Genomic DNA, 27,765 nt, shown 5'->3' on the forward strand with positions numbered 1-27,765 from the left:
GCGCAAGTCTCGCCTCGTGCTGAGCTTCTCGCGGGATCAAGCTACCAAGATGGCGGCGGCGCCGGGCTGCTGAGCGGGCCCCTGCGGCCGGGGGATGCGGCCGGGACCGGGCTTGCCGCCGCGGCTCTGAGCGCACCGACACCGGCCCAGCTGCGGACAGCCTGCCTGGCGGGGCCCCGCCGCTGGTGGGGCGGCCGCTGGCGATGACCGGAGAGAAGCTGCGCTCGCTGCGCAGGGACCATAAGCCCAGTAAGGAGGACGGGGACCTGCTGGCGCCAGGCGAAGAGGAGGCGGCCGCCGCTCCCGGGGGCATCTTCACCGGCGGCCGCGGGAGCAGTGGGAAGGGCGGCCGGGCCGGCGGCCACCGCATCTTCAGCAACCACCACCACCGGCTGCCATTGAAGGGGGGCCCGGCAGCCGGCGGGACGGGCCCCTCTGCCGAGCCCGACAAGTGCCCGGCGCACTTCCCGGTGCATGAGTGTGTCTTCAAGGGGGACGTGAGGCGGCTCTCGGCCCTCATCCGCACGCAGGGCATCGGGCAGAAGGACAGTCACGGTGAGCGGCCGGAGGGACGGGGTGGGCGGCCGCGCTGTGGGAGCTCCCTGGCCCCTTCCCGCTGCCCTGCCGGGTGTGGGGGAGCACGGCAGCACGCTTGGGAAGCATAGAGCCATGGAATGCCTTGGGTTGGAGGGACGTTAAAGTTCCTCCAGCTCCAGTCCCTTGCCACGGGCAGGGACCCCTTCCACTGGAGCAGCTTGCTCCAAGCCCCTGTGTCCAACCTGGCCGTGAGCACTGCCACGGATGGGGCAGCCACAGCTTCTCTGAGCAAAATCCAGGGGGCTTTGGCGATAGGAGCGAGCACAGTGTTAGCTTTTGTAGCAGCGTAATGGTGGGAGAGCTTCCTCTGACGGGTTCTTCTTTGTGTCCTGAAACCTACTTAATTTAACGAAAAAATCCTATATTTTCCAACCGTATGAAGCATCGCCTGTTTGTTTTCAGAGGTTCTGAGTACCCCAAAGGGTGGGTTCTTTGGCTGTTGCTGGAACTTGGATTTTTATTTCCCGGGTAAAAACCCAAAACTTCCTTTTTCTTCTTTAAGTGTTTTAATTCAGGGGTTTGAAAGAGACAAAATCTTGTTCTCTGTTCTTCTCCAAGCTGGGTCTGGACGTAGAAGTGGCAATAATAGAGGTAGAAATATGATCATCATGCCACTCTCTAATGCATAAATATTTAGCTCACTAGATGATCTTTAAGGTCCCTTCCAACCCAAACCATTTAATGATTCTATTTAAATCCTGCTAGGACATCTTATGATAATAACAGAGAATCCCAGCCTGGTTTGGGTTGGAAGAGACCTTAAAGCTCACCCCGTTCCAACCCCCTGCTGCAGGCAGGGACACCTTCCACTAGAACAAGTTGCTCCAAGCCCCTTCCATCCTGACTGAGTGCTGCCAGGGATGTGGCATCCATGTATTTAATTTGGGAAATATTTTACTTTTAAAAATACTGAATCAGCCTGTCAAGTCAGCTTAAGTTTCATGTTTTTCATCTCTAAGTTTCCTACCTATTTTAAGAGTAACATTGTGCTGAAGAATGCTAAGTTATCATTTGTGTGGTGTCTGGGAAGTTGTGATTAAAGGGTGCAGTTATGTTCCTTTTCTGATTAAGGGATAAATGTTCCCTTTGTTTTATTTAATTGGCTTATGTAAAAAGGCAGGTTAAGATAGAACCCTCTTTGGGATTAGCACAATGGGAAGAACAGGGTAATTGGAAATTAAAAGCTATGTCTGTGATAACTTTGGGCTCTCTGAAACACAGGCTAATGTATGTGGAGGAATACACAGCTCAGTTTCCTCAATCAAGGCAGGGAGGAGTATTTCTTCCAACTGTCATAACATTTTTCTGAGTACGTTGCTGTAAATATAGCTACGGATATATTTATCCTGTCGTCTTCATTCCAAAGGCTGCAGCAAATACTGGGAGAATGAAAGCAGCAGACTGGGGAAGAAATTCTGTCACTTGGTGTATTCCTTCTGCTGACTTCTCCCCTACACCTCCTCCAGTTCCTTGACAAGTAACTCGTCATCACAAGTTTAACATCTTTACTTGATCCATCTTTGCTCCACTCTCATCTTCAATGTCTATCACAAACACTGATCCTATCCTTTTTTAATATATATATATATATGCACCACATATATATACATTTCAAATGAAGATCTTTCTGCTTTCTCAGTAGCAATGCTTTGGGGTTTTCTGTCTCATTATCTTCCTCCAAATTTTTACTTTAAGCATTTCTTTACTATTAAACTTTTAGATAAACCCCAATAACAAACCTCTTAATGACCTGACATACCAAAGGCCTGACTAGTATTTCCTTGTTATTGTTTTCCTTCTGTTTGAATCCATCTGTCACTTGTTTACATATCTGAATCGTGTGTTGTTTGGGGTAGATATTATACTCAGAAATAAGCCAGAAGAATCCCAGTGCATGATAAGGAAGTCAGAAAGGGGAAAAAGAACTGCTTGTAGCAGTGTTTATAATTCAATCCAATTTTTAGTGTGTGGTTAAGTGCAGAAAAGCCAGGTTCTGTAGAGTGTTAAACTCTTGGTGTTCAGATAAAACAGCTGATGGTTGTGACTGTAAATGGCATGCAGCCTGGTGCACTCTAAATTGACCTCAAAAACCATTACTCATTGGAATGCCAGCATCATTGTTCCAAAACCAATGAGTTTCTGGGGAGAAGCTTGCCTTTATCCCTTTTAGATTACGTGTACTATAATATACATTTAAGAACTTTAACACATATTCAGAATGAAACCATGTTGTATTTTGGAATAGCCAAATCATCTTGCTGAAGTACTCTGGAAAACAGACTCAGCTTCTTTGTAGGTGTGCCAGATGCCTCACAAAAGGTTAAAAGCTGCACACACATGCAGAGAAGTGCTGTATTTTATGTGTCTTTTTGTGCAAATGGGTTTTGTTTGCCTGCCCTGGAATGCATGTGTAGGATTTCAGGCACTGTTGTATCACTGCTTTCTCAGAATAAGGCCCTGGAGGCTCAGTGACTCGGGGAGGGAAGTGTACAAGCTCATTTCCCAAAGCTATAGTTGTCGATGAAGTCGTGCTTAGATGGAAAGGAAACGTGAGATTTGTTTATGTGACGGTTCAAGCTGTTGCCAAAAGATAATGAATTTGATTGCAGCTGCTGAAGTATGTGCCCATTCACGTTCCAGTCGATGTCTGCAAGTGATCATATCAAACACATTGTCATTATGATTAAATTGCACGGAAGTAATCAGAATGACACATCGGCCACTTCATTAGAGTGCCCTCTTTATTCCACCTTCACGAGGTGAAGCATGCAGTTGTATCTTTGCATCCTCCTCTTCCTCTCCAGCAGCCGTCTTGTATAAAGCCCCTTGTTTTTATGGAATCTAATATTGACTGTTGTGGCTTGGGCTGGTGTTCTTGGAAAACCTCATCCTGTGCAACTGGCAGAAGTGAAACTGCCCTTGCCACCCTCTTGCCTATCCTGCCAGAAATGCCTACTTGTGCTGTGCACTGGCTGGGAAAAATAGTGTTAAAACTCACTGTGTGTTTTCATCACACTCATTTTACCTAGAATGATTCTCTGTGCTCTGGCTGTGTCTAGAGGAGCCACTGCTGTTCTTGCCATGATCAAACAACTAAACATCATTTGTGTTTTAGGATCCTGAGGTTGCAGTGCAAGAGAATTCCATTGGAGTGGTTTTTGTTGAGCCCTGTAAACAGTGGTCCTGATTAATTTATCAGTCTGGGACTTTCTGCATCATGATGGTGGGTCTCTGTTTCAGCAGCTGCTGGAATTGGGTTTACACCTTCAGATCCCATCTCTCCTGAAGCAGTAGAAGTTAACTTGACCCGTTGTGTCTGTGAGCCAGCCACGTTACTGAGATTAAATGTGTGGAATGTTTTTGGCTGCTGTCTGCTTGAACAGCTCTTCCCTTTTTCCTGCTGGGTGGGGAAGAACCTGAAGATTGCATGGAGACATTCTATGAGTTGAGGGATTCCTCGACTGTAATTTCTCATACAACCTTGCACAGTTTAGATGGCTCATTTTGATAAGTCGGAGTTAAATTTGCTACTGATAAACCTCATTTTGTTGGCCCAAAGAGCATCAAGACTTACCCAGATCTATCAGATAGATGGTTAGTGGTGGAGCTGTGCAAAATGCCATTCTAGGTTTGACTTTTGGGTGCCCCAAAGCTAGCAGTGTGCCTTAGCTGTTGTTGAGACTGCTTTCTTTTGGTCAGGGAGGTTCTCTTCTGAAGTAGCTGTGGAGTTTTGATGGAATAGAAATCTATGAGATTACTGTGGTGCTTACAGGGTTTGGTGTGCTGCATGTGTGTTGTTAGACCACCCCATCCACAGTCCTGCCACCAGGCTCTTCAGAGCGGCCACACACTGTTGTATCCATGCTTGCTGAGCTTAGCTGGTCCAGATTGAGGGTTGTCTGGAGGGGAGTTTATCAGGGCAGTGAGAAGTTTCATCATGTCCCTTTTCTGTGTGTTTCTCTTCCTGACCCCCTTTTCTAAAGGAGCTTTCCTGGCTTACCTGTTATTGTGCTCCTCTCCCTTTGGTACCACAGCTAACCTCACTGCTGTTTGTTAAACCTTTGACTTCTCCTTGCCAGGGACTCTCTGGCTAAAGACCAGCGAGCAGGATGTCACCTCTTTTCAGGTTCATCATAAATAGCTTTTTATATTTTCATTCTTTCTGGAATTGAGATATTCCACTTTCTGTACTTTATCAGTTATTGCACTGTCTGGTTTTCTGCCTGCTGCTCTTCCTCCCCCTCATCTGCTCTATCCAGATTTCCTGTCTAGTTTCTGAATTGCATACTTTGAAAGAACATTGAATCAAAGAAAAATCTATGCTGGAAGAGCTCTCTGGAGGTGGGCTAGTCCAGCCTGCTGCTCAAAGTAGAGATAACACTGGAGTTAGATCAGGTTGCTCAGAAGTAGATCTAGTCCAACCTCCTGCACAAAACAGAGATAACAGCTGAGTTAGATCAGGTTCCTCAGAACTGGCTCCAGAGGAGTTTTGAAATTATGTGTGCTATTGCACAGCTGCACTTTCTGCTTATGGGCTGAATGAGATCTGACAGAATTCCCAGGAAAGCTGTTAGGGGCCTGGTTAGCTTTGGGTTTGGTGTTGCCGTTACACCATGCTGTCATAGCTGGTGGAGCTGTCTGGCTCTGTTCTATTCACCCTTTGAAATGTGGGGTGGGTTTTTAATTTTAAGGTGTACTAATGTAAGAGAAAACTTAGTGCAGAGCTATTTTTATATATACATAGAATCCCAGCCTGGTTTGGGTTGGAAGGGACCTTAAAGCTCATCCAGATCCAACCCCTGCCACAGGCAGGGACCCCTTCCACTGGAGCAGCTTGCTCCAAGCCCCTGTGTCCAACCTGGCCTTGAACACTGCCAGGGATGGGGCAGCCACAGCTTCTCTGGGCACCCTGTGCCAGCGCCTCAGCACCCTCACAGGGAAGAATTTACATACACACACATACACACATATATATATATATGTATCCCATTGAAGTGCTTGATAAGGTGAGGAAGATGTTTACCCCTGGCTTCCATAATTTGAAGTTTCTGAGCACGTGGTTTGGCTCCTTCTCAAGTCTGTTCCTCAATAACGTTATTTCAGTCACTTAACAAAGAGTGCCTGCATCCGGTATTCTACATTGTGTCTTGGCTCAGAGATGTGATGAAATCTATTAATAGACAATTTGAGGTTAGCTCAGAGTGTGCATAATGAACTAGGCTGGAGCTGTTTGTGATGTTGCTAGTGACCCACAAGAATTATCGGTGCTTTGTCGCGAATAGCTCATACAAAACCACTTGGAACCTGCCTTTACTTGCCTATCTTGATCAGACATTTCATGATACTATAGTATGCTGGCAATTACTTCATATAGAAGCCTCTCAGTTCTTGGATTGCATCTTTTAGGTGTACAGTACATCAGCCTTTACATGTAGCAAGTACTTACAGTTAACATGATACTGGAAAATAACTCTAAAATCAAATGCATTTGCGGTAGTTGCAAATGACTGGTGTTCCAGTGATTTTTCTCTTAACTCCACTAAGAAAATATTTATATGTTTAAACGGAGCAATACAGTTAAATGCAAGCTACATCAATAAAATGTGCCAGAATTCTGGTAGCATCACTGATCCAGAAAATCAACCCTCTGTACCTCACAGTGCATATTTAATAGCAGAAGTACAGAATGTGTCATATGCGTAGCCAGGAAAACAAGCTCATATTTGTAATATCTGCTGATAATCTCAGAAGCTGTCTTTGGAAACAAAGCACCAAAACAACCAAAAAGGGCTTTTGTAGGGAAGTTGCTGTTATTTTGCAATCTGTCCAATACTGTATTAGTGAAAATTTTGTATTAAAACTATGAAAAATTAATAAAATAGGCTCTTAAATTTTTAATCAGTGTCATATCTTTGAGTAGCTTTTAGCCTAGATATGTCATTCTTTGTAAGGTATCAGACTCTTCAGACCATGAGAAGCATAGAGGTTTCTGTTACTACCTCCGTCTTGAAGATACAATTGGGCCTCTTTGGCTGGCTTAAGTTTCAAGATGTCACTCCAAAAAAAAATTTCCCTTGGTCCATGAAATGTGTTTTGGATATATATATATATATATATATATTCTAACAAGTATAATCCAAATGCTTGCTCAGAAGAACACAACTGGTTTGGTATATTGTAGTGTATTCCGTGGATGGATCATGTAACAGGTTTCTTAACATGTTTGAGTTCTATGTGCAAATATCTGAAGGAACTGCAGTGGATTCATGGAGTTCAACAAGTTCAAGAGCCTGCTCCTGAGTTGAGGCAGTCCCCAGCACAGGCCCAGGCTGGAGGAAACTGGATGGAGCATCCCTGAGGAGAAGGACTTGGGGTCAGTGGTCAATGAGAAGCTCCCCATAATCTGACTTCAGCATGTGCTTGAGCCCAGAACCCCCCCGTGTGCGGGGCTGCACCCCCAGAGCGTGAGCAGCAGCTCAGGGAGGGGATCCTGCCCCTCTGCTGTGCTCTGGGGAGACCCCCCCCCCCCTGCAGCCCTGATCCAGCTCTGGGGCAGCAGCACAAGAGGGACGTGGAGCTGTTGGAGTGAGGCCAGAGGAGGCCATGAAGCTGCTGCGAGGGCTGGAGCAGCTCTGCTCTGGAGCCAGGCTGAGAGAGCTGGGCTGGGGCAGCCTGGACAAGAGAAGGCTCCTGAAGGGGAGAGCTGAGAGCAGCTCCAGTGCCTAAAGGGGCTGCAGGAAAGCTGGAGAGGGGCTTGGGACAAGGGCCTGTAGGGCCAGGCCAAGGGGAATGGCTTGAACCTGCCAGAAGAGGGGAGCCTGAGCTGAGCTCTTAGGCAGAAGCTCTTCCCTGTGAGGGTGCTGAGGCGCTGGCACAGGGTGCCCAGAGAAGCTGTGGCTGCTCCATCCCTGGCAGTGTTCAAGGCCAGGTTGGACACAGTGGCTTGGAGCAAGCTGCTCCAGTGGAAGGGGTCCCTGCCTGTGGCAGGGGTTGGATCTGGATGAGCTTTAAGGTCCCTTCCAACCCAAACCAGTCTGGGATTCTATGACCTTGAATCTAACATCTTTTTATTTCATTGTTTATTTTAGGAAACACTCCGTTACATCTTGCTGTGATGCTGGGACATAAAGGTAGGTAAAACATGAATTTTGTTGGCTTTTAAATTATCTCAGAGACCTGGTGTCAGGAAGAAAAAAGTTTGATCTTGTGTTTCTGGTTGAAAGCTGAGGTTTTCTGAAAAGAAGCCACCGTATGAATTTACAAGGGGAAAGTTGGAGATGAGGTTAGAGCTGTTCTTCAGTCCAAGGTCCAGGAGCCTGGTAGTGGATGGAGTACAGTGGAAAGGCGCTGTAGCTGTTGGACTCCTCGTGAGTCTAGAACAACAACAGTGGATGGACCCAGCTCCTCTCTTCTTGCAGAGTTAAGAGGAAATTGGGAAATGGAACATAGTAGAAGATTGAGAAACAACTCAAAGCATCTGCACGCCTGCTTCCCCTTTCCTACCCGAGCAGCTGAAGTGGAGGGATGTACTCAGGATGTGTAGGCAGGGGACTTGATCCAGACAGATCTCTATCTTACTCTGCAATTCATTTATGGAAGGGTTACTAATACCTGTTTGTATGGTGGTACCCTTTCTTTTAGTCAGCACTGTTCTGGTTATTAGTGTCACTGTGTGTTGCTGACCTGTTCACTAGAGGTGTCTAATAACCCCATTTTGCTCTTTCCCAGTGAAGTGAATCAGAGTAACATCCTCTAGAATAAAATGACTCTGTGAGTGGAAATGGAACCTCTCACCTGTGATTTCATACTCACTGGATTGGAATTCCTGACTCACTGCCTAGCTGTCCCTTCAGGTGTCAGACAGCCCTGTAAGGGGCATGGGACAGGTGCAGGGCTAATGATTCTCCATGGCTTCCAGTTTTCCAGATTCCCTTCAAGGAGTTCTTTACAGCAGAATTTCAGAGCACAGGATTTATATTTCTGCTTCAAGTAGGAAGTATGGACATAGACATGTCTCAAGACTGGGAAGAACCCTGGAATATGATTGTTCAGTGTCTGTGGCAGTTACATTTCACTGCTGCAGCAGGAATAGCTTAGTGTCATTCAGCTCTGTGAGTCCTGTGCCTGGTATGTGGTACTGCTCCATGAGAGAGCTGCTGTGAACCAACACACCTGGCAGGTTTGGAGAGGGGAATGCAGGAAGTTCAATAATTTATCTTAGGACATTTTGGAAACACCTGTGAAGTGATCAATGATAATTGAGAGGTAGAGCAGGAAGTGATTTTGAAGGAAGAAGGGAAGACGTGACATATGCAGGAGAAGAGGCAGTAGAGTTTGCTGAAATCTGCTGATACTGGTCCAGGCTGGGGTACTTTTAAAATAAATCAGTAAAATAGGGAAGAAAAAGAAGCTGTACGAACACTTTTTGTGACAGCAGTGAGGCAAATGTGTTTTACAAGTCACAGATAGGAGTTTTTTTCAGTGAAAAATGGGTCTTCATCAGAATTGCTATTTTCTAGTGAGTGTTCTATGCTAGAGGCTTGGATCAACAGAAAGAAATGGAGGCAGAAGCCTCTTTCATTTCTCAGCCATACATAAGGCATTTCTTTGTAAGGTACATTTTAGTTCTGTAACTACTCTGTCTTGTCAAGCAATGGTGACCAGCAGTGTGTGTGTTTCAGGCTTTAGTTTGTCACGGTCATTAGGTGTAGAAGAGGTTGAGTGGTTTTGGTTAAAAGGTGATGAGCTGTCATGAAGGGACACATTCCATATAGCTACAACAGTATCATACCGCATTAATGAATACAAACAATTTTGATCCAAGATGCTTTTGATAAAACTGGTAGAAAAGCATTTGCTAACTTTAATTCAGTATGGCTGAATATTTATTCTAAGTATCTCTTATATTTTGGTTACTTTATGCTTCAGCTCTAGGATAAAAAGCAATCTATTCAGTGCAGACAGGTTCCTTCAGTGAGTTATCCTCATGTATAGCACAGCAAAGAGAGGCATTTCTTCCCTCTCCTGTTCTCTTTGACCACATATTTTAGATTTCGGTTTGCAGTTCACCTCTTGGCCTCTTTCCATGTAGGCAATCATCCTGTGGGTGAAGCCCTAAATCCCTTAGGATGCTTGTGGCAAGCCTCTGTCTAGCTTGCCTAGAGCAGGGTTGTTTGTGCACAGCATCGAGCATAATTCCTGCTTTTACTGTTTTGACTTCAAATCCTGTGTAGCTATTGATCACCAAGAGTCCTGGGTCCTTTGCTTCCTTACTGGTCTGTCTCATTGATATTGGGGGTCAATTTTCTGTCTTTCCAGGTCATGCCTATGGATTGTTCAGCTGTGTGTAGCAGTGTTAGAGCCAGGATTTTCTGAAGGGCAGGGTGAATTTGCATCCTGTTTATTTAACTGCAGTGTAACCTGGCTGGTAAGTGCAGGCTTATTTGCCTGCTCGCTGTGCAGTGCTGTTACTGCATTTGGCACTGTATTTAAGCAACCATAAAAATACATCTCTGTTTGTGCTGACAGAGTAGTCAGGGCTTTTGTTTATTTACCACAGAAGATAGTATATTCATCAGTGAGGTATCTCTTCCTTCCTAAACACTGTGCTTGCTGATGACTCATAACTGTTGCATCTGGAATGACTGGTATGGTTTCCTGTAACACCTATAGCAGGAGAATAATCCAGGAAGTTCCTCTATCCTCCTGCCTGGCCATCCTGTTCATAATGAGACATTTCTTCAGCCTGCAGCTCCAGCTTGTGCTGCTCTGTCATTTGCAGATGGGTCAGGTTGATTTTAATGAGATGTGGTGAGGAAACTTTCTGTAGTTGGAAACTGAAGAACGGTTTCATATGAAGACAGCTTATTCAAAACATGGAAACACCAAAGCTTTCTGTGCTCCCTAATTTTAAGGACTCCTTGTTATTCCACCATCACCTTTTACCCATAGACAGAGAAGGGAAGGCAGGTTGAGCTGTGTCCCTGCTAGGAATGTGTGTGGCTTTGATGAAATGTGGGAGTTGCTTTACCAGCACAGCATGTGCATGGTGACTCTCAGGGTTAGCACTGATGCTCACTGTTACTGGTGATGCTGGTGAGAAATGGAGCACATTGCAAGTGTGCCTGTCCATTGATGGAGCACAGGACTGTTGAGTTATGTGCTCCAGGTACCCATGTTGTCAGTCCTACAGTACCTGTTATTTGTACAGTTGGTCATGCACATACTGTGAGGCTTTCCTTGGTCAGTGAGCTTGTTTGCTCACTTCAGATGCCACAGGATGTCCCAGCATGCAGAGATGTGTTAGTGCCACAGCTTCCTCTGCTACCAATCCACATGCAGTTCTCAGGACTTACCTAAGTCTCCATTTCCATGCAGATTTCTAGCAAACCAGTTTACCATTGACCTTTGGGTGTAGGGGGTTGAGATGGAGAGGAGAGGGAAGCATGCGCACAACTTCCATGTGTGGAAGACTTACAGAGTGTGTCTTGGTGCGTGGATATGTGCATTAAGTAGAGCTGATGTAATATTTTAGAAGTATTTGTTACATAGTTTTGTGTCTGTGTACACATACGGACATACAGCTTCATAAAAAGCAAACCACAAGAAGCAGAAGGGATGTTTCCTCAGTGGTTGTGTAATCGGTGGTTAATCACTAATTATGTTTTTAGTGCCAGTAGTTTATCAGGGAAGTGCTATAAATACATAAATGGGTTTTATTTGTCTATAGCCTGACTCAGGATCCAGATATGTACTTTGATAAACTGTTTTATATGTTGAATATTTTGCTTTATTATCGTTTCCTTTATTACGAGTGATATTGCTACATCCTTGATGTTTATTGCAAATAACAACTACTGTTTTGTTACAGAATGTGCCCACTTGCTATTAGCCCATAATGCTCCAGTAAAGGTGAAAAATGCTCAGGGATGGAGCCCTCTTGCAGAAGCCATCAGCTATGGAGACAGACAAATGAGTAAGAGTCCCTGCTTCCCTATTAAGGCCTTATACAGAACAGGAAAACAGATTTTCAAGCTATATTTTGGGGTTTTTTAATAATATGCCTATTTTAGTTGTCTGAAGAGTTTATTTTAATATTTTCTCTATCTGAATATGATATGACAAGCTCTACACATGTCCATTTCCTTGATAAGAAAGATACTGCATTAGAATACATAATGCTAAGTAAAGATTTTGCTTGAAGTGATTGTAGAAGCTATAAAGCAGCATTCTGTATTTAAAATTGGAGTTACAAGGTCAGAATGGATTTTAGCTGTATAGGATCATCCAATTAGAACTGCTTCATGTGATCATACGTATCAGTTATATGGAGATATATATCAGATATATCAATTGGCAATGGGATGTAGCTTTCATATTGCATCTCAACAGGCCAGTGGGCAAATACAGTGATTACTTACTCCAGATATGAAGTAGTAAAGAGGAAATTATTTTACTGCTACTCACTAGTGGATGTTCATAGTATTATATGTTACCATGTGCCATAGCAGAAAACTCAGATCTATTACTATATTAATGCACTAGTTTGTAATATACTACCAACATTCTGCATGTCAGCTCCTCACTACTAAAGAAGTTCCTCAGTGGAGTAGATCTCATGCAATCTATAGGCTCATGTTCAATAATACATGTGTATCACATGTTTATTAATGTGCATGTCAAAGACCTTTTCAAGGTCTTCAGGTATGTTCTCAGTCTTGACATGATTGTATCCTTCATATTCTAAGTAATTATTGAGTCTTTCCTCCCTGTTGTAATCAGAGAAGGCTGTGTATAATTACTATAACTTGAGGTTAATTTCTCTGAAGTCTGATGAAATGTTACCTTTGCATTGTTTTTTCTTTTAGGTCTCAAATAATGACACCAACCTGTCATAAACCTACAAATAAATAGAACAGATTTACCTGACAGTTAATTTCTGTTTAGTTTCAGCACTCCTAAGGAAGCTCAAACAGCAGTCCAGGGAAAGTGTTGAAGAAAAGCGACCTCGATTATTAAAAGCCCTGAAAGAGGTAAGTTCAAAGCAGTTGTGCTGACAAAACAGATCATAGAATCACAGAATGGTTTGGGTTAGAAAGGACCTTAGAGCTCCTCCAATTCCAACCCCCTGCCACTGGCAGGGACACCTTCCACTACAGCAGGTTGCTGAAAGCCTTCTCAGCTTCTAAAACTTTCCATAAAAGGTTTCTGTAGGGCAGACCTCTGGTCTTTGCAATCCAAAAGTTAAAGGCTGTATTCTTAATCTGTATTTATTTCATTAGATTCTTAAGGCTTTCCAAAATCTTTTGTTTGGGTGAATAATGCCACCAAGAAATCTGGAAGGGGACTTTTTACAGGTGTTAATTTCCCTTTAGGTGGGGTGAGCTGCTCCTGCCTACTCATGGTAAAATATGAATGGATTTTTAGAAAACCAGCTCTTTGCATGGGTTCATTAACTTAAGACATCTTAAAAGTTAAGTGAAACTGCATCTGTGATATCCTCTATAAATATGCTCTGCCAGTTTCATTGATCCAAGAAAAAACTAAACCTGCCGTCTGTCTAGGAGTGAAAAGCTTTCAGTTTTTGTGTAAGAGCAGGCAGAAAACAGATGCAGCTTTAATCAAACAACTCTGCCATTCCTTATTCCTGCTGGAGCAAGGCGTGTTCTGGAGCTGCATGGAGTAGAATTTTGTGGCTACCTTAGTGTACTACCAACATTTGCTAATTTTAATCAAGTCACCCCTTCCTTTGCTTTTGCTTTGCATACAGTGTAAAGGAGTTGGCTGGCAGGTATTTATGAAGGTAGAGCTTTTACATAATGAATTAAGCATATTTCCAGAAGGCAGATTGAGATTTGCTTATGTGAATACTCCTAGCTAATACTTGACTCATTAATATAAGCCAGAACGTGTAATTCCACGGGGTTCGATGTGATCAATCAAAGCAAGCAGAGGTGCATAGATGTTTTTTTAAACATGTATTTACAATAAGTCTTTTACAATCCACTACTTAATAGCTGTGTAAATTATTATTTATTTTAAAGAGTTGTTCAAATGAGTTGTGAAATGTTACCATTGGTTCTAGCCTAGCTAAAGCTTCAGAAATGTTTAAGTCCAGTATCAATTCAAATACTAATGTTAAAGTTTTCTTTGTCAGCAAAGCCTAGCTTCTGCCTGTCTGTCAGCAGATTTTATGCTTGTCATTTAGCCTGAAAAACTTGTTAATACGTTGTTCTTTTCATCTCAGCTAGGTGACTTCTATCTAGAGCTTCACTGGGATTTTCAAAGTTGGGGTAAGCAACTGCATATTCCCTTCACAGGGAGATAATGTAATCTGTCTTCAGCATACTTGTTCTCTCAAGCTCAAATTATCAATTGGTTTGCATGTTGGAAAGTTCACCATTCAGTGCTCAAGATCTAAATTACAAAGAAAAGAGGACAGCTCTTTTTCTGAGCTATTTTTGCTTACTCGTATTTTTGCTTATTCACTTTTGGAGCTGAATTTTATTCTGTAATCCAATGACACAGTGTGTGTAGGACAAGCTGCTGCTTACTTTAGGAAATGGATTATTAGAAAAGTAAAATATCTGTATCTGGTTGATTTGTGTCACTACAGAGCATTAGTTTGAACAATTTAATTGAGTTGAGGCATTTAATTTCCTGAACTCAGCGTGTACTTTGAGTGGTGACTGTTAGTTAAGTGGAGCTGTGTGGTATGTTCTTCAAGCCTGAGCTTCACCTTAATGATTCTTTTATGGGACTGTGTAACCTTCTACCTCCTCTTATTTGAGTAGAAAAATAGAAATAAATGAGCAAAAATGTAAGGAGAGCTGGAGTCCCATGTGTCCATCTTAGAATTCTGTATGGCCTCTCAGTTCCACCAGTGCTTTTGTCTTTGCTTGGTCTTTTAGTGCATTGGATTTTTTTTCCCCTGCTTGTGGGTGTTCAGCTTTAATGGCAGCTGGGCTTTCAGTTGGAACAATATATTAAGTAAACTATTAAATCCTAGAATTAAGATTTCAAACTGTTAGAAGATGAGTTATTGGGTTTTATAAATGATTTAGCTGTGCTTGAGGACACTTTAAATTATGTCCTGATGCTGAAAGCAGCCTGTACAATTACAAATCAGTTTTGCAGTTATTGAATAGAAGTAACCTTGGTATTAGTATTGAATAGAAATAACCCTGGTATTAGTCAATTATATTTATATTGAGATCATAATGGAAAGTGGGTCCAATATATTAAAATGAGAGATTCAAACTGATACACAGTTTGGTGCATAGTTTTAATAGAAATGCGTTGCAGAGGAACCTCAGTGTCTTGATTATGTTCTCTCTTCCTACCTTCAGTGCCTTTACTTTCCCGAATTCTGCCTTCTGATGCATGTAAAATACACAAACAAGGTATAAATATCAGGTAAGTCTGATTTAACAGTGTGTGTTATCTGAGTCATAAGCATCCGTGTGCTAGGGAAAATGCTGGATTCCACTGTGGACTGAAAGAAGTCACTGAGGAGCGTGCAAGCGTTGGTGCAACAGCCTTGTGTGTGCACACTGGTGGTTAGAGCCAGGAAGTGGTTTGAACTTCAGACTCTCTTTTTTTTTTCCCCACTCTATTGATCTCAGCTTAACTTCAGTTCCTGAGTCACGTAAAATGGAAAAGAAAAGCAGTTGAGCTGTATAAGGCTTTATCAATCAGACATGACAGTGATGAGTTGAAAAACAGGAATTTGGTATTTTTAATAAAATTTCAAAGAAATGAGCTTTCAGTAGTTTGTGGAGAAAAGTTGCTGCTCCTGTCTCTGTCGTAAGAAAAAGTGATGTAGTTTCTCTTTTTAAGAAACTTAATGTGACAGATTCACAAGGTCAATAGAGTGCTTCCAGGAGTCTGTCCATGCTCTGCTCCTTCAACTTCCTTAGTCTGGGCATTTGGATTTAAGTGTCTTTTCTGGCTCTTTCTTCAGGTTCCAAAATCTAAAATAGACAAAACCCCAATAATATGATTCAGAAGATTTAATCTGTAGAAAGCCTTGTTCTGTTAAAGCTTTTAGCACAGGTGTGGGAACTGTTTTTTTTTTTTTAGGTCAAATTTGAGTCTGAGCCCATTTTCCCCTTCTCATTTCTGCGTGCTATGAGACTATTTCTGCTTCTGTGAGACTGGCATTGAGTGGAAATAGCTGCAGATTCTGCAAATCAGAGGTCAATATATGATGACTATTAAGCAATCACCCCTTAGAGATGAAGTGGTCACTAAATTCAGGTTCTTCAACCATCTTTGTTAAAGAAGTAGATATTCTAGCAATAATAGATATAAAATGCTAGAGAGGTCCTTGTCCTTGCCTCCATCTTCTAGTTATTCAGGTCAGCAGAAGCATTTCTTTTGTGTTGGTGAGGGGAAAAAGTAGAAATAGTAACTAAAATGAGTCAAATAAAAACCCAGTCTGTTTCTTAGTCGTCTTTGTAATTTGGGTCATGTCCTAATATTGTTACTCACATCAGTGGCTGCTGCTTGCAGAATAGAGTGCTGCTGACATGGAGTAGTTGTATTTCTCGATGTGTAGCACTGGCTACATAAATTCTGTCACTTCTACATGCAGGCAGTTTGGGAATAAAGTTTTCTGAAGAAGATGTTACCTTTTCCTCTGAAGTTGGCATAATAATAGTTTGGAATGCATTTATAATGGTAGAGATATGATAATGTGGAACTTATTATTGATAGCAATTTGATTTCAGCATCCAGGCTTCACTTATGAAATGTTGTATTAAAACTTAGGCTTTGGTGTGTTTGGTTGTGATTAAACAAATAAAAATGCTTCTGCTTTAAAACTGAACCTACGAGTGTATTTGAGTGTTTATGTGTCCCTGTGTTGGTGTGTTTTCACAGGCTGGACACAACTCTCATAGACTTTACCGACATGAAGTGCCAACGAGGGGATTTAAGCTTCATTTTTAATGGTGATGCCGCACCCTCTGAATCTTTTGTAGTTTTAGACAATGAACAAAAAGTTTACCAGCGAATACATCACGAGGTAAAGTCCTGTGTGAGCATAGACTGTGAAATAGCTCAAGTTTGAATTTCATTTCAGAAGTCCTATTAAACAAAATGTGCCTCTCGGAAAGACCCCAACAAGCTCCAAGGAAATGCAAACCAAAGGATTTGTTCAGGTGTTATAAGTTCAGCTGTATAGGTGACATGAAAGTTTGCTGTGATAAACAGTGCTCTTGAATGCAAACTTTGAAATGAGGAAAAAGCTGGAATGTAAACCTTTTGGAAAAATCTATTATCATTCTGGGCAGGCAAATCTGTTCTAAATTATGATGTGTGCTACTTTTAATCTTTCCAGTGGGCTCCGTAGGGGGGTCCCCAGGTGGGTTTTTGAACTTCCTTGCCAATGCTTGGAATCTGTTCCATCACCCTGTGGCCAGTTCAGTTGTTAACAAGAACAAAGATATGACTCCTTGGACCCCTTGTATTTTAGTCAAGGTTTTAATTTACTGCTTTACCAACCAGTTACGTACAGAAATGGATTTTTTGCATGCAAAAAGAGGCTGCTGAGCTTCTGGATAAATCACTTGAATGCTTTATTTCATGGAGTCTTAGAATGGTTTGTGTTGGAAGGGACCTTAAAGCTCATCCAGTTCCAACCCCTGCCACAGACAGGGACCCCTTCCACTGGAGCAGCTTGCTCCAAGCCCCTGTGTCCAACCTGGCCTTGAGCACTGCCAGGGATGGGGCAGCCACAGCTTCTCTGGGCACCCTGTGCCAGCGCCTCAGCACCCTCCCAGGGAACAGCTTCTGCCTAAGAGCTCAGCTCAGTCTCCCCTCGGGCAGTTTTTTATTTTCAGTAATATTTAAGATGAAACTATTGGTAACCATTTGGCCAAGAAAAGAGTTTTTGAAAATTCAGGAAACACTGGTTCTGGGAGAAGTTCCAAATGAAGAGGTTTATTGATTTACTGCTAACTTCTTTTCTTCTATAAAAAATATATTAAAAAAGAGTAATCATCATTATTAAGTTCTGTTCATATTTGGGAATTTTTCTTCCAGGAATCTGAGATGGAAACAGAAGAGGAGGTTGACATTTTGATGAGCAGTGATATTTACTCAGCAACGTTATCAACCAAATCCATCACCTTCACACGTGCCCAAACGGGATGGCTGTTTCGAGAAGACAAAACGGTAAGCAGACAGAAAACTTCACAGGCTGCATTACTGGGGACAAAATAGTGCAGACAGCCTTATGATAAAAGTTATTTCATTGTAGGAGTATGAGGCCTCTGCAGATTCATTCTGGGGTGTGCAGTAAGAAGTCTGTGCTCTCCTGTGTCAGAGTGGTAGGGAGATGGGAGCTTTGTGTGTAGTTCCCTTTGAGTGTTCCTTTCTGTGTTATCCATCTGACTGAGGTCTGAGTTTTCAGCTGTGAAGAAATTGAAATGGCCAGTGTGGTATTTTCTTTGAGTACGAAATCATGATCTTGTGACTATGAAGTAATTTGGTTTTATCTGCATATGTTCAGGTAGTGCCATTCCTCTGAGTTTTCATCTGAGTTAGTGTTGCACAACTTTTGGATATCCTTTTGGATACTGTCATGGTTTAAAACAGCATTGTGACTAGTGACTGAATCCGGTTGTATCTGTTGTTATCTCAACCCCTCGTGCCCCACGTTGGGCACCAAAAAGAACTGTCATGGTTTAAAACACAACCACAATCTCTCACCCCCTCCCCCAGTCTTTATTTCCTCCCCCCCCCCAGCTCCCGGAGGGATGGGAAGGAGAACCAAAAGAATATAACTCCAACGGGCTGGGATAAGAGCACCCCAGTAACTAAGGCATAACACAAACCACTGCTGCTGCTACCAATATAATAATGATAAGGGAAATAACAAGGGAAGAGAATATGATACCACCTGCTGAAACGAGCCCAATCCGGAAGAGTGCGAGCCTTTCCGGGGGACTCCCAGTTACCTCCCCGGCCATGACGTGCTGTGGTATGGAATGCCTCTTTGGCTAGCTTGGGTTAGGTGTCCTATCTCTGCTTCCTCCGGGCCCTACCTCCTCCCTGGCAGAGCAGGAGACTCAGAAAGTCCTTGGTCAGTGTAAACATTACTGAGCAACAACTAAAACCATTGGTGTTATCAGCTCTGTTCCCAGGCTGAAAGTTAAAACACAGCACCAGCTACCTAAGAAAAAGAAAAATTGACTGCTACTGATGAACCCAGGACAGACATAACTCTATATTCTACACCTGTAAATTATCCTTCAACCCAGCTTGCCGCTGAAGGAGATTTCAGTCAGATTCCCCTTGGCCACTCTTAAACTGTTAAGCAATCCTTTCTGTCTTAAAATTGTAATTGGTACAAAATACCTGCTCATGATGGAATCCTTATGTTTGTGCTGTCCAGACCTTACTGGGGTTGTCCACTGACAGTTCATGTGATTGGTTGTGTGAATGACAGCATTTCAGTCCTGAAGTTATTGCACTGATGTGCAATTATCTGGATATACAAGAATTTAAATAGTTTTATTTTATCTCTGTGAGTTGCTAATGTCCAATCCCTTTCCTGCAGGAAAGAGTAGGAAACTTTTTGGCAGATTTCTACTTGGTTAATGGACTTGTATTGGAGTCAAGGAAAAGAAGAGAACATCTCAGTGAGGAGGATATTCTTCGAAATAAAGCTATCATGGAGAGCCTCAGTAAAGGTGGCAACTTAATGGAGCAAAATTTTGAGGTATAATCAAGTAATTCTTCACAGTATATGTATTTGTGCATAGGAGAAAAATCCTTCACACCAGTCATTTAGCAGAATCTCTAGATAATGGTTTTATTCCATTTTGATTTGCTTAATTTATTATAGTAAATATGACTTACAAGTATTATCGTGGTGATCCATTAATGAATTATCCTCATTAGTGCACACATTCAGGAATGTCTGTGATTATAATGGATATTTCAGTCTTAATTTGGCTCTTAGTAAAAAATGATGGGTTTGGCTGTGGCAGATCACTGTAACTTCTTTTAGACAAAATGTTTATGGTTCAGAATGCCTTTCTGCTTTGCTTTCAATCATGGTTTTCTTTAGCTTCATTAAAACGGAGCTAAGCATGTTATTATCACCATGAAATCAAGAGCTATTCAGAACAAGCCAGACGTCATCTGGGAATTTATTTATGTCTGTATTAGCTTGTCCTTTGTTGCTTGTCATTGACACTTGAATTGACTGATTAACTGATGTATTAAACCAGCCAACATCTATGTAAAATACAGTTTGAGGCCAAATACCTAAATGGAGACTATGAGAGCGAGAGCAGGAGATGGGAAAGCCCAGTGATGTATCAGCCGCAGACTGGGTAGACTGTATTGCTGTTCTGTGTAGAGTGGAAGAACAGTTGTATGTTTTGAATGGCAAAATTGTAAGAGCCTGTAAGGAAAGATACAGAGCTAAGACCTGTTTTTCTGAACAGCCTGTCAGACGGCAGTCCCTCACTCCTCCATCACCCAATACAATTACATGGGAAGAGTACATATCTGCTGAAAATGGAAAGTGAGTATTACTGCTTTATTGGCACTGATGTCCGTAGATACTGTTAGATTATTGGCTTGGGGTTGTGGGGTTTTGGGTTGGTTTGTTGTTATCTATATTCTATCTACGTTATGTATTTATATTCTATTTATATTATGTCCCTGGGTTAGGTAATCCTGAGCACAGAGACAAGCAGGGCAGAGGATGGGTTGAGAGCAGCTCTGAGGAGAAGGACCTGGGGATGCTTATTGAGAAGCTCCCAAAGACCTGGCTTCAGTGTGCGCTTGAGCCCAGAACTCCCCGTGTGCTGAGCTGCACCCCTAGAGCATGAGCAGCAGCTCAGAGAAGGGATCCTGCCCCTCTGCTGTGCTCTGGGGAGACCTTAGAGCAGCTCCAGTGCCTAAAGAGGCTCCAGGAAACCTGGAGAGGGGCTTGGGACCAGGGCCTGTAGGGACAGGATAAGGGGAATGGCTTTAACTTGCCAGAGGGGAGATAGACATGGATCTGTTGTGGGATTTTGGGGGTTTTAACTAGTTTAATTTTCAGTATATTTGAAATGGAATGAGTATTCAAGCAGAATAAATAGGCTATGCTTGAGCAGCTGTTGCTACTGGAGCAAAAATATGTATGTAAGATTTTGCTTTCTTTAATAATCTGATTAACTGAAGGGAGTTTAATGGGAAAACCAGGTTTCTAGCTACTATAAAGCAAAAGAGGAAAAGATTGGTTATGTTGTTTGTTACCTGTCCTGTAGCAGTCCTGTGTTTTCCAGTATTGCCTTGCAGTGATTGTAGAGTAACTTTTTTTCTGAGATTGCATTGTGTTTTAGGCTGAAATAAGATGACCCGTTTTCTACTTCAACCTGATTCTTTGTTCACATACAGCCTGTTTGAATTCACACCTGAAGTCAGCTGTATGTGTTTCTACGTATCTGCTATGTCTTTCTGTAGAGCTCACTAATGTAATGTTCATGAGGAATTATATGAAGATTTTTAAGTCATTCTCCACACTGCTTTTGTCTTGTCTCCTGATTTAGCAGAGCTCACAGTAACCTGAATTAAGGTGTTTGCTGACTTTTACTTTTACTTTTAAAGTATTTGCTTTACTGAAAGGATTCTTTACTGACGTTTTCAAACCTGAGTCTGTCTAGTTTCATTTAAAACTGAGGTTTCATCAAGAGGAAAACTGACTTTGACTTTCTCCCCTTCCCTTACAGAGCTCCTCATCTGGGTAGAGAGCTGGTGTGCAAAGAAAGCAAGAAAACCTTTAAAGCCACAATAGCTATGAGCCAGGAATTTCCCTTAGGAATTGAATCGTAAGTGAAAATAAGTGGCCATGAATGTTATTAATATGTAAGAAATGTTTTAATGTGTTTCTGAACTACAAATTTCTTCATATCTTCAGATAGGGAAAACAGCTTAAAACATATGACTGAAGTCACGCTGCTAAGCAAATACACTGCCAAATTAGAGACCTCAGTGCTGGGGTGCCTGTTATTAGAAGAGCTGAGTGCTTATCTAACTTATTACCAAACCAGAGAGGTTTGACCAGGTTTATCATGTACCTGTAGGACTGAGTCCAGGGGAGGCCATGAAGCTGCTGCGAGGGCTGGAGCAGCTCTGCTCTGGAGCCAGGCTGAGAGAGTTGGGCTGGGGCAGCCTGGACAAGAGAAGGCTCCTGAAGGGGAGAGCTGAGAGCAGCTCCAGTGCCTAAAGGGGCTGCAGGAAAGCTGGAGAGGGGCTTGGGACAAGGGCCTGTAGGGACAGGCCAAGGGGAATGGCTTGAAGCTGCCAGAACAGGGGAGACTGAGCTGAGCTCTTAGGCAGAAGCTCTTCCCTGGGAGGGTGCTGAGGCGCTGGCACAGGGTGCCCAGAGAAGCTGTGGCTGCCCCATCCCTGGCAGTGCTCAAGGCCAGGTTGGACACAGGGGCTTGGAGCAAGCTGCTGCAGTGGAAGGGGTCCCTGCCTGTGGCAGGGGTTGGAGCTGGAGGAGCTTTAAGGTCCCTTCAACCCGAACTGTTTTGTGACTAACATCACGATACTGATGTGCCTGTGTGTACAGAATTCTAGAATGTATTTGCCTGTAACAAGTCTTAGCACAGTTACATCCTCTTCTCTAGAGGGAAAGCTGTGAAACGGGAATTTATTATGAAATCTGGTTTTTTTTTTCAGATTGTTGAATGTTTTAGAAGTAATTGCACCCTTCAAGCACTTTAACAAACTTAGGGAATTTGTTCAAATGAAGCTTCCACCAGGCTTTCCTGTGAAATTAGGTAAGATTACTACAACACTTCTGGCTTTATATTTCCAAATGGGTGTATTTATTCATGCAATATATTCACAACTTCTGCTGAGTTTTGGAAAAGAACTCCTACATAAAAACTTTGTTGCTGTAGACTTCAGGAGTAAGATTTATGTTTGTGGAAGTAACATCAGGTAGGAAATGTGCAGCTGAAAGGTGAATCTAGTCCTAGTCAGGAAGAGAGCTTGGTTATTTACTTTTTCCTTATGTTTGCTGTAAGAGTGATGCAGATTTGCTAAATTGTCCTTGCATTAAAAGCTGATCTCAGTAATGAATTAAGCCGTTTATAGTATTTTCATGTTTCTTTTTCCTCAAGGATTACTGATGATTACTGGTTTTTTCACTTGCAAAAATAGAGGAAACTGTTACACTTCTAACCAATGGAAATGTGTAAAGCAGTTTAGTCATGGTATAGATTATCACAGCATAAACTGCCAGGAAGTAATAAGTGTAACACCTTTCTAAGCGTGACAGGATTTCTGTCATCCCTGTAAGCTGTTTAAGCTGAACAAGCCTGAACAGACTCTTCTGCTCCTATCCCATTTGCACAGCTCTGTTTATTGAGGATTGAATTTTTGCTGAGTTCATAAAGTTAGTGTCTGGGCAGGACCAGTTTTATTGAGGATAAGTCTTAAGTGTTCAAGCTCAATCCAGATTGGAAAAGGGTGGTATTGTCAAAGCAAACATGGGAAAGGTTCATCTTTTCACGTACATTTGCTCAAGGGAAGCCTATCTGTGGCAGGGTTATCTTAGAGGCCAATATCCTCTGTCTTAACAGATTCATCTGTATGTTCACAGCACCTTGTTTTTCATGTCAGTCTGCAGCAGGAAATGAAAACCATTGGATTTATATTACTAAATGTTCCTGGAAGGGTGTGTTGAGATGGATATTGTTTCTTTGCTCAGGGTATCTGGGTATATTCTGAAGTAACTTCCTTTAAACCCCTTCTTAAAGAGCTTTGAACATCAAACAAGCTTCCATGTCTCCACCAAGTCTGAAATTACAAATCCCCGAGTAACAGTAGGTGCTTATTGGCAGAGTTGCATTTCTTTGCCCTTCACTGTATTGTTTTGCTTCCTGTCCAGATATTCCTGTATTTCCCACCATCACAGCCACTGTGACTTTTCAGGAGTTCCGTTACGATGAATTTGATGAATCCATCTTCACTATTCCTGATGACTACAAGGAGGACCCCAGCCGTTTCCCTGATCTCTAACTAAACTGGAAGGTGAATGGGGAACATACCAATACCAGCGTACCACAGTGAAAGCAAAAGGCTGCAAAAAGAGCCCACAGATAGAGCTAGAAAAAGTGGGTTGTGAAGGAAGGAATAAGCTTAATAACACAGAAGAAAAGGGAACATGTATCAAATGACTGATGTACTGTACTCACTATAATGGGCGTCTAATGTAGTTCCTGATTTCCAGCAAGTCTCCTGATGTGTCGTTCACACTTGTCTCGGCGCAGGTCTGCAGCGTGGCGGTGCCACCCCGATGGCCCTGGGGTCACTGAGCAGCTGTGAGGACTATCATTTGTTTTTAAATTTTATACATTTCTTGGTGATACAAAAAGCACTCTCGGACCATTAGCGTACAGGTTGACATGTCTTAGCTGGATATTATCCCTATGCATCATCCCACCGTGCTTATGATTGACCATATTGTATTCTTTCAAGCTTTGTTTTCATGGATTGTAAACTACATATCACAATGTATAGTTCAGTAATCTGAATGTTAGCTGAACGTATATTAGAAGGAATGCTTTTTCTGTAGAGGAATGAACCAAATGGTAACCATTAAACAGTTGGGTTTTCACACTGCAATACACTTCAGAGATAGCATTTGCTCTGCAGGGAATAAGGTACCTCCTCTAGCACCTTAGTGCAGTCCATTCTGGTGCTATCAGTGTCTCTGAACCCTTTGTTTCTTCACTGACCCTTCTTGTGTTGGCTTCATGCTCAGCTTTTCTTCATCACGCTGGCTTGGACATCCCTGCTGTGCCCATGGTGCTGTGCTGATGAACATGCTTGGGGGGTTGTTAGCTAGAGATTGTCGCCTTTTTCCTTCTCTTTTCACATCCACGTAGGAGACTTGCTCAATAATGGTTTAGGTCATCTCGTGTCTGTTCAGCGGCCACTCAGAACCATGGGGTGCATAGAAAGAGTTATTAAAACAGTACACTTGAGCATTAAACCTTCATACAAGAAGTTATTTCTCTTGAGGTTAGTTTAATTGTAGTGCACATTGAATAGAGCTCACATTGGAAGACTTCATTTGCAGATGCTTAGGATGTTTCCAGGTTTAATTTCCTTCCTCTTACTATTTTGTAGGTAGGTGCTTCAGTACTCTGGCCTCTTGAGCTTATTCTCATTCCAAGTGGTTCCAGTCTCTTAATTTGACAATAATCCAGCTTTTTCAGTTTGTTAGAAAGAACTTGTGCAAAAGGCTAATGGTGCTATTTGTTTGTATTGAGACATTTAAAGTGCTGTGGTGTAATTGTACAAAACTGTAAATATTTCCAAAATTATATTCTTTGTGCACTGTAGTTAAAACTTTTTTCTGGAAATCATAGAGTCAAATATCAAACTTCATAACAGAGAGCTCCAGCCATGCTTAGTAGAGGTACCCAACCTAACTAACCATGCAGGTCATGAGTGGAGGTGACTTACTGCAGGGCAATAGGAGCTGGCTTGTGAGGTGCATCGGCAGCCCAGGGAACACCCATCCCAAGCAGATGTTCCTGCAAAGCTTGTGGCCCCATCTGCATAGAATCCAAAGAGGCAGCTCCAGGGAAGTGCAGGATCCACCTTAGGTGGAATCCCAGGGAATTGCTGTCAGGAGAGCACAGATGAGGTGAGAATGAGAACAGAGGCTGAGCCTCTTCCAGCATCACTACAAACCTTCAGGTTGGACGGATGGGAAACGCTGTGACCGATGCACGGAATTCAAATGGAAAATAGGGGGAAAAAGCAAAGGGTAATGCGGGGTTTTAGAACCTCCTGACGTACTGTGCCAGTAGCAGATGTTGATCATTCGGTAGGAATGATGGAACTTGTTCTTCCAAGTAATTATGAATTCCTGAGGTGTTCACATCTGTGCTATAACCCAGCACCCTCTGAGTGCTCCTGCTGGGCTCAGCAGAGCTCACTGAGAGAGGCCAAGCTGCAATGTGGAGACTGAGGGACCCTGTCAGGGCTCTGGCAGTGGGGCTGCAGCCTGGGCTCTGCTGCGGCCTCTTGTGCAGGAGCCCCGCGCAGGGCTGTGCTGGGTGCCAGCAGTGGCAGCAGGCACAGGAGCACTGAGCTGCTCTGCAGTGGGAGCAGGCACAGGAGCACTGAGCTGCTCTGCAGTGGCAGCAGGCACAGGAGCACTGAGCTGCTCTGCAGTGGCAGCAGGAGGAGGTTTCTCCATGAGGTGAATGTCAGAAATCCTGTTCTTGGTCTGCAGGGTTGGAACCAGGCATTTCCTGTTACTGTGGTTGTTCCCAACGGCCACGCAGAGCTCACTGGCAGAGGAGGGAGTGTTCGGAGCTGGGGCTGTTCAGGTGATGATGCAGTGACTACCATGGCCTGGACTCTAGGTTCTCGAATAAGAACAAAGCTCTTTGTGCAGCCCCATGAGAGGACGGTTCCATGTATGTCCCTTTGCCTCGGGAACACCCCATGGCCTCAGGTGGAGCAGGAGGTGCCTGACCTGGAGCCCACCGCTGTGTGGGAACAGTTTCTGTGCTTTCCAAGGCCTCTGGCTGCAGGATTGGGGGTTTTTGACCTTCCCGATCACACCATGAACAACTTTGGTACCTTTTCAGGTTTGCAGACACTTTACAGTGGTTGCTCTGTTTGTTAGGGCTCGCTCTGACGTGGAGTGGGAGCAGGCACAGAGCTGGGTGGCTGCAGCCTTTAGGTGATTACAGTGTGCATCCCCTGCGGCTGCTTTGCCCCCTGCTGTAACAACCTGACTCCAGGCACGCTGTGTTCAGTGCCTGCTCAGGCCCTGCAGCAGCGCATGCAGTGAGCCTCGGGCTCTGCCTCTCGGTACCTTTCCTTCTGACTCAGTGATGTTTTGTGCCTGAAGCATCCCAGGTGTTGGGTGCAGGGGTGCTCAGGACACGTGTCTGGGGCTGTTGGACCCATTTCTCCACTTGGATCTGTTCTGCTTGCTGGGGTTTGTGCTGTTGGATGAGTGTGTGTTGTCAGTGTGGATGTGTCTGTGCATTGGCACTGCGGATGGGTGAAGAGTGTGGAGAGAACCCCCGTCTACAGCCGTGCTGTGGGCATTGCCTCCTCCACTTCATCCCATCGCCTGCTGGGATATCCAATGGAAATGTATTCCCTTGGGCAGTACTGAGCTGGCAAAAGCTCACTTTTGGTTTTCCCCTTTTCCTTAAGACCACGCTGGGTGCTGAGGGAAGGTTTGGTTCCCTGGACAATGGGTATTTTCTCATCACCGCCTGTTGAGGAGCCTGTCAGCTTTAACCTGTTAATGTGGCTTGTGCAGGGATTAGGGACTTGTTGCAACCGGATGCCTGGAATGGGAGAAGGACCCTGGTGCTTAAAACCACCTTTGTGGATGCGCTGGTCCTGGTGCCATCCAGCCTAACACGAGGGCAGAAGGGAACTCACAGGGCTCTGGTGAGCATCACCCAGCTGAGGTGCAGGGTGGTGCAAGGAGAAGTGAACACAGTGCTGAGTGATGGCTCTGGAGATGGAAACCTCCAGCCAGGGCTGGTGGGGACCCACCTGGAGTCCAAGCACTGCTCTGATCTCACCACTTCCCTGGTGGCTGCAGGGTTTCTCTATGAGCAAATACTAAAAACCAGCCGTGTGTTTTGCTAAACAAATAAGAAATGAGGGGAAAAGCATCCCGAGGGCTCTCCCAACCAAACCTTTTCCTGGTCTTCCAAACTTGTGCTTTAATTGGTGGCAAAGGGAATGTGTTTTCTTTTTCCTTCCAAGGAGCTGCTGTTCCAGTCACTGTACTCACTTTACTCCTGGTTTGTGTGTGTTGAAACGATTTGTTCCAAACCCCTCTGGAGAGCTGGGTGCTGGGATCCTGCTGTGTGGAGCTGATATTCCAAGCAAGTGTCTGGGTTTTTTAACTGTCTTTGTTCTTGGTTTGTAGTCCATCGAGGAGAACTGCGTTATTTAACCTGTATTAACAAACCTCCTGTAATGCTGCAGTTTCACCTTTCTTTTCCTTACAATTTGTAATGATCATGGAAACAAATGTCACTTTTTTGCATTTTACCAGTTGTCCGGGTCCATGTTTTTAACTTTCCTTCACTAATCGTAACTTTTGGTTGTATCATTTGTTAGAATAAAGACCAAAATACGCTGTTGGATTCTGAA

The 27,765-nt window shown here is 43.4% G+C and overlaps 1 protein-coding gene across 1 annotated transcript; it reads left to right on the plus strand.

Moving 5' to 3' along the window:
• Nucleotides 1-27,765, plus strand: ANKRD13C (ankyrin repeat domain 13C). The gene is made up of 13 exons (XM_034063750.1): nucleotides 1-555; nucleotides 7,686-7,727; nucleotides 11,468-11,572; nucleotides 12,544-12,629; nucleotides 13,844-13,889; nucleotides 14,946-15,012; nucleotides 16,480-16,624; nucleotides 17,644-17,775; nucleotides 19,163-19,324; nucleotides 20,058-20,137; nucleotides 21,333-21,431; nucleotides 22,288-22,388; nucleotides 23,504-27,765. Exons 1-13 carry the CDS (start codon nucleotides 204-206, stop codon nucleotides 23,632-23,634), a joined length of 1,548 nt encoding a protein of 515 aa, XP_033919641.1. The 5' UTR covers nucleotides 1-203; the 3' UTR covers nucleotides 23,635-27,765.

The sequence above is a fragment of the Melopsittacus undulatus genome, chromosome 6, assembly GCF_012275295.1.
Source record: "Melopsittacus undulatus isolate bMelUnd1 chromosome 6, bMelUnd1.mat.Z, whole genome shotgun sequence".
Lineage (NCBI taxonomy): Eukaryota > Metazoa > Chordata > Aves > Psittaciformes > Psittaculidae > Melopsittacus > Melopsittacus undulatus.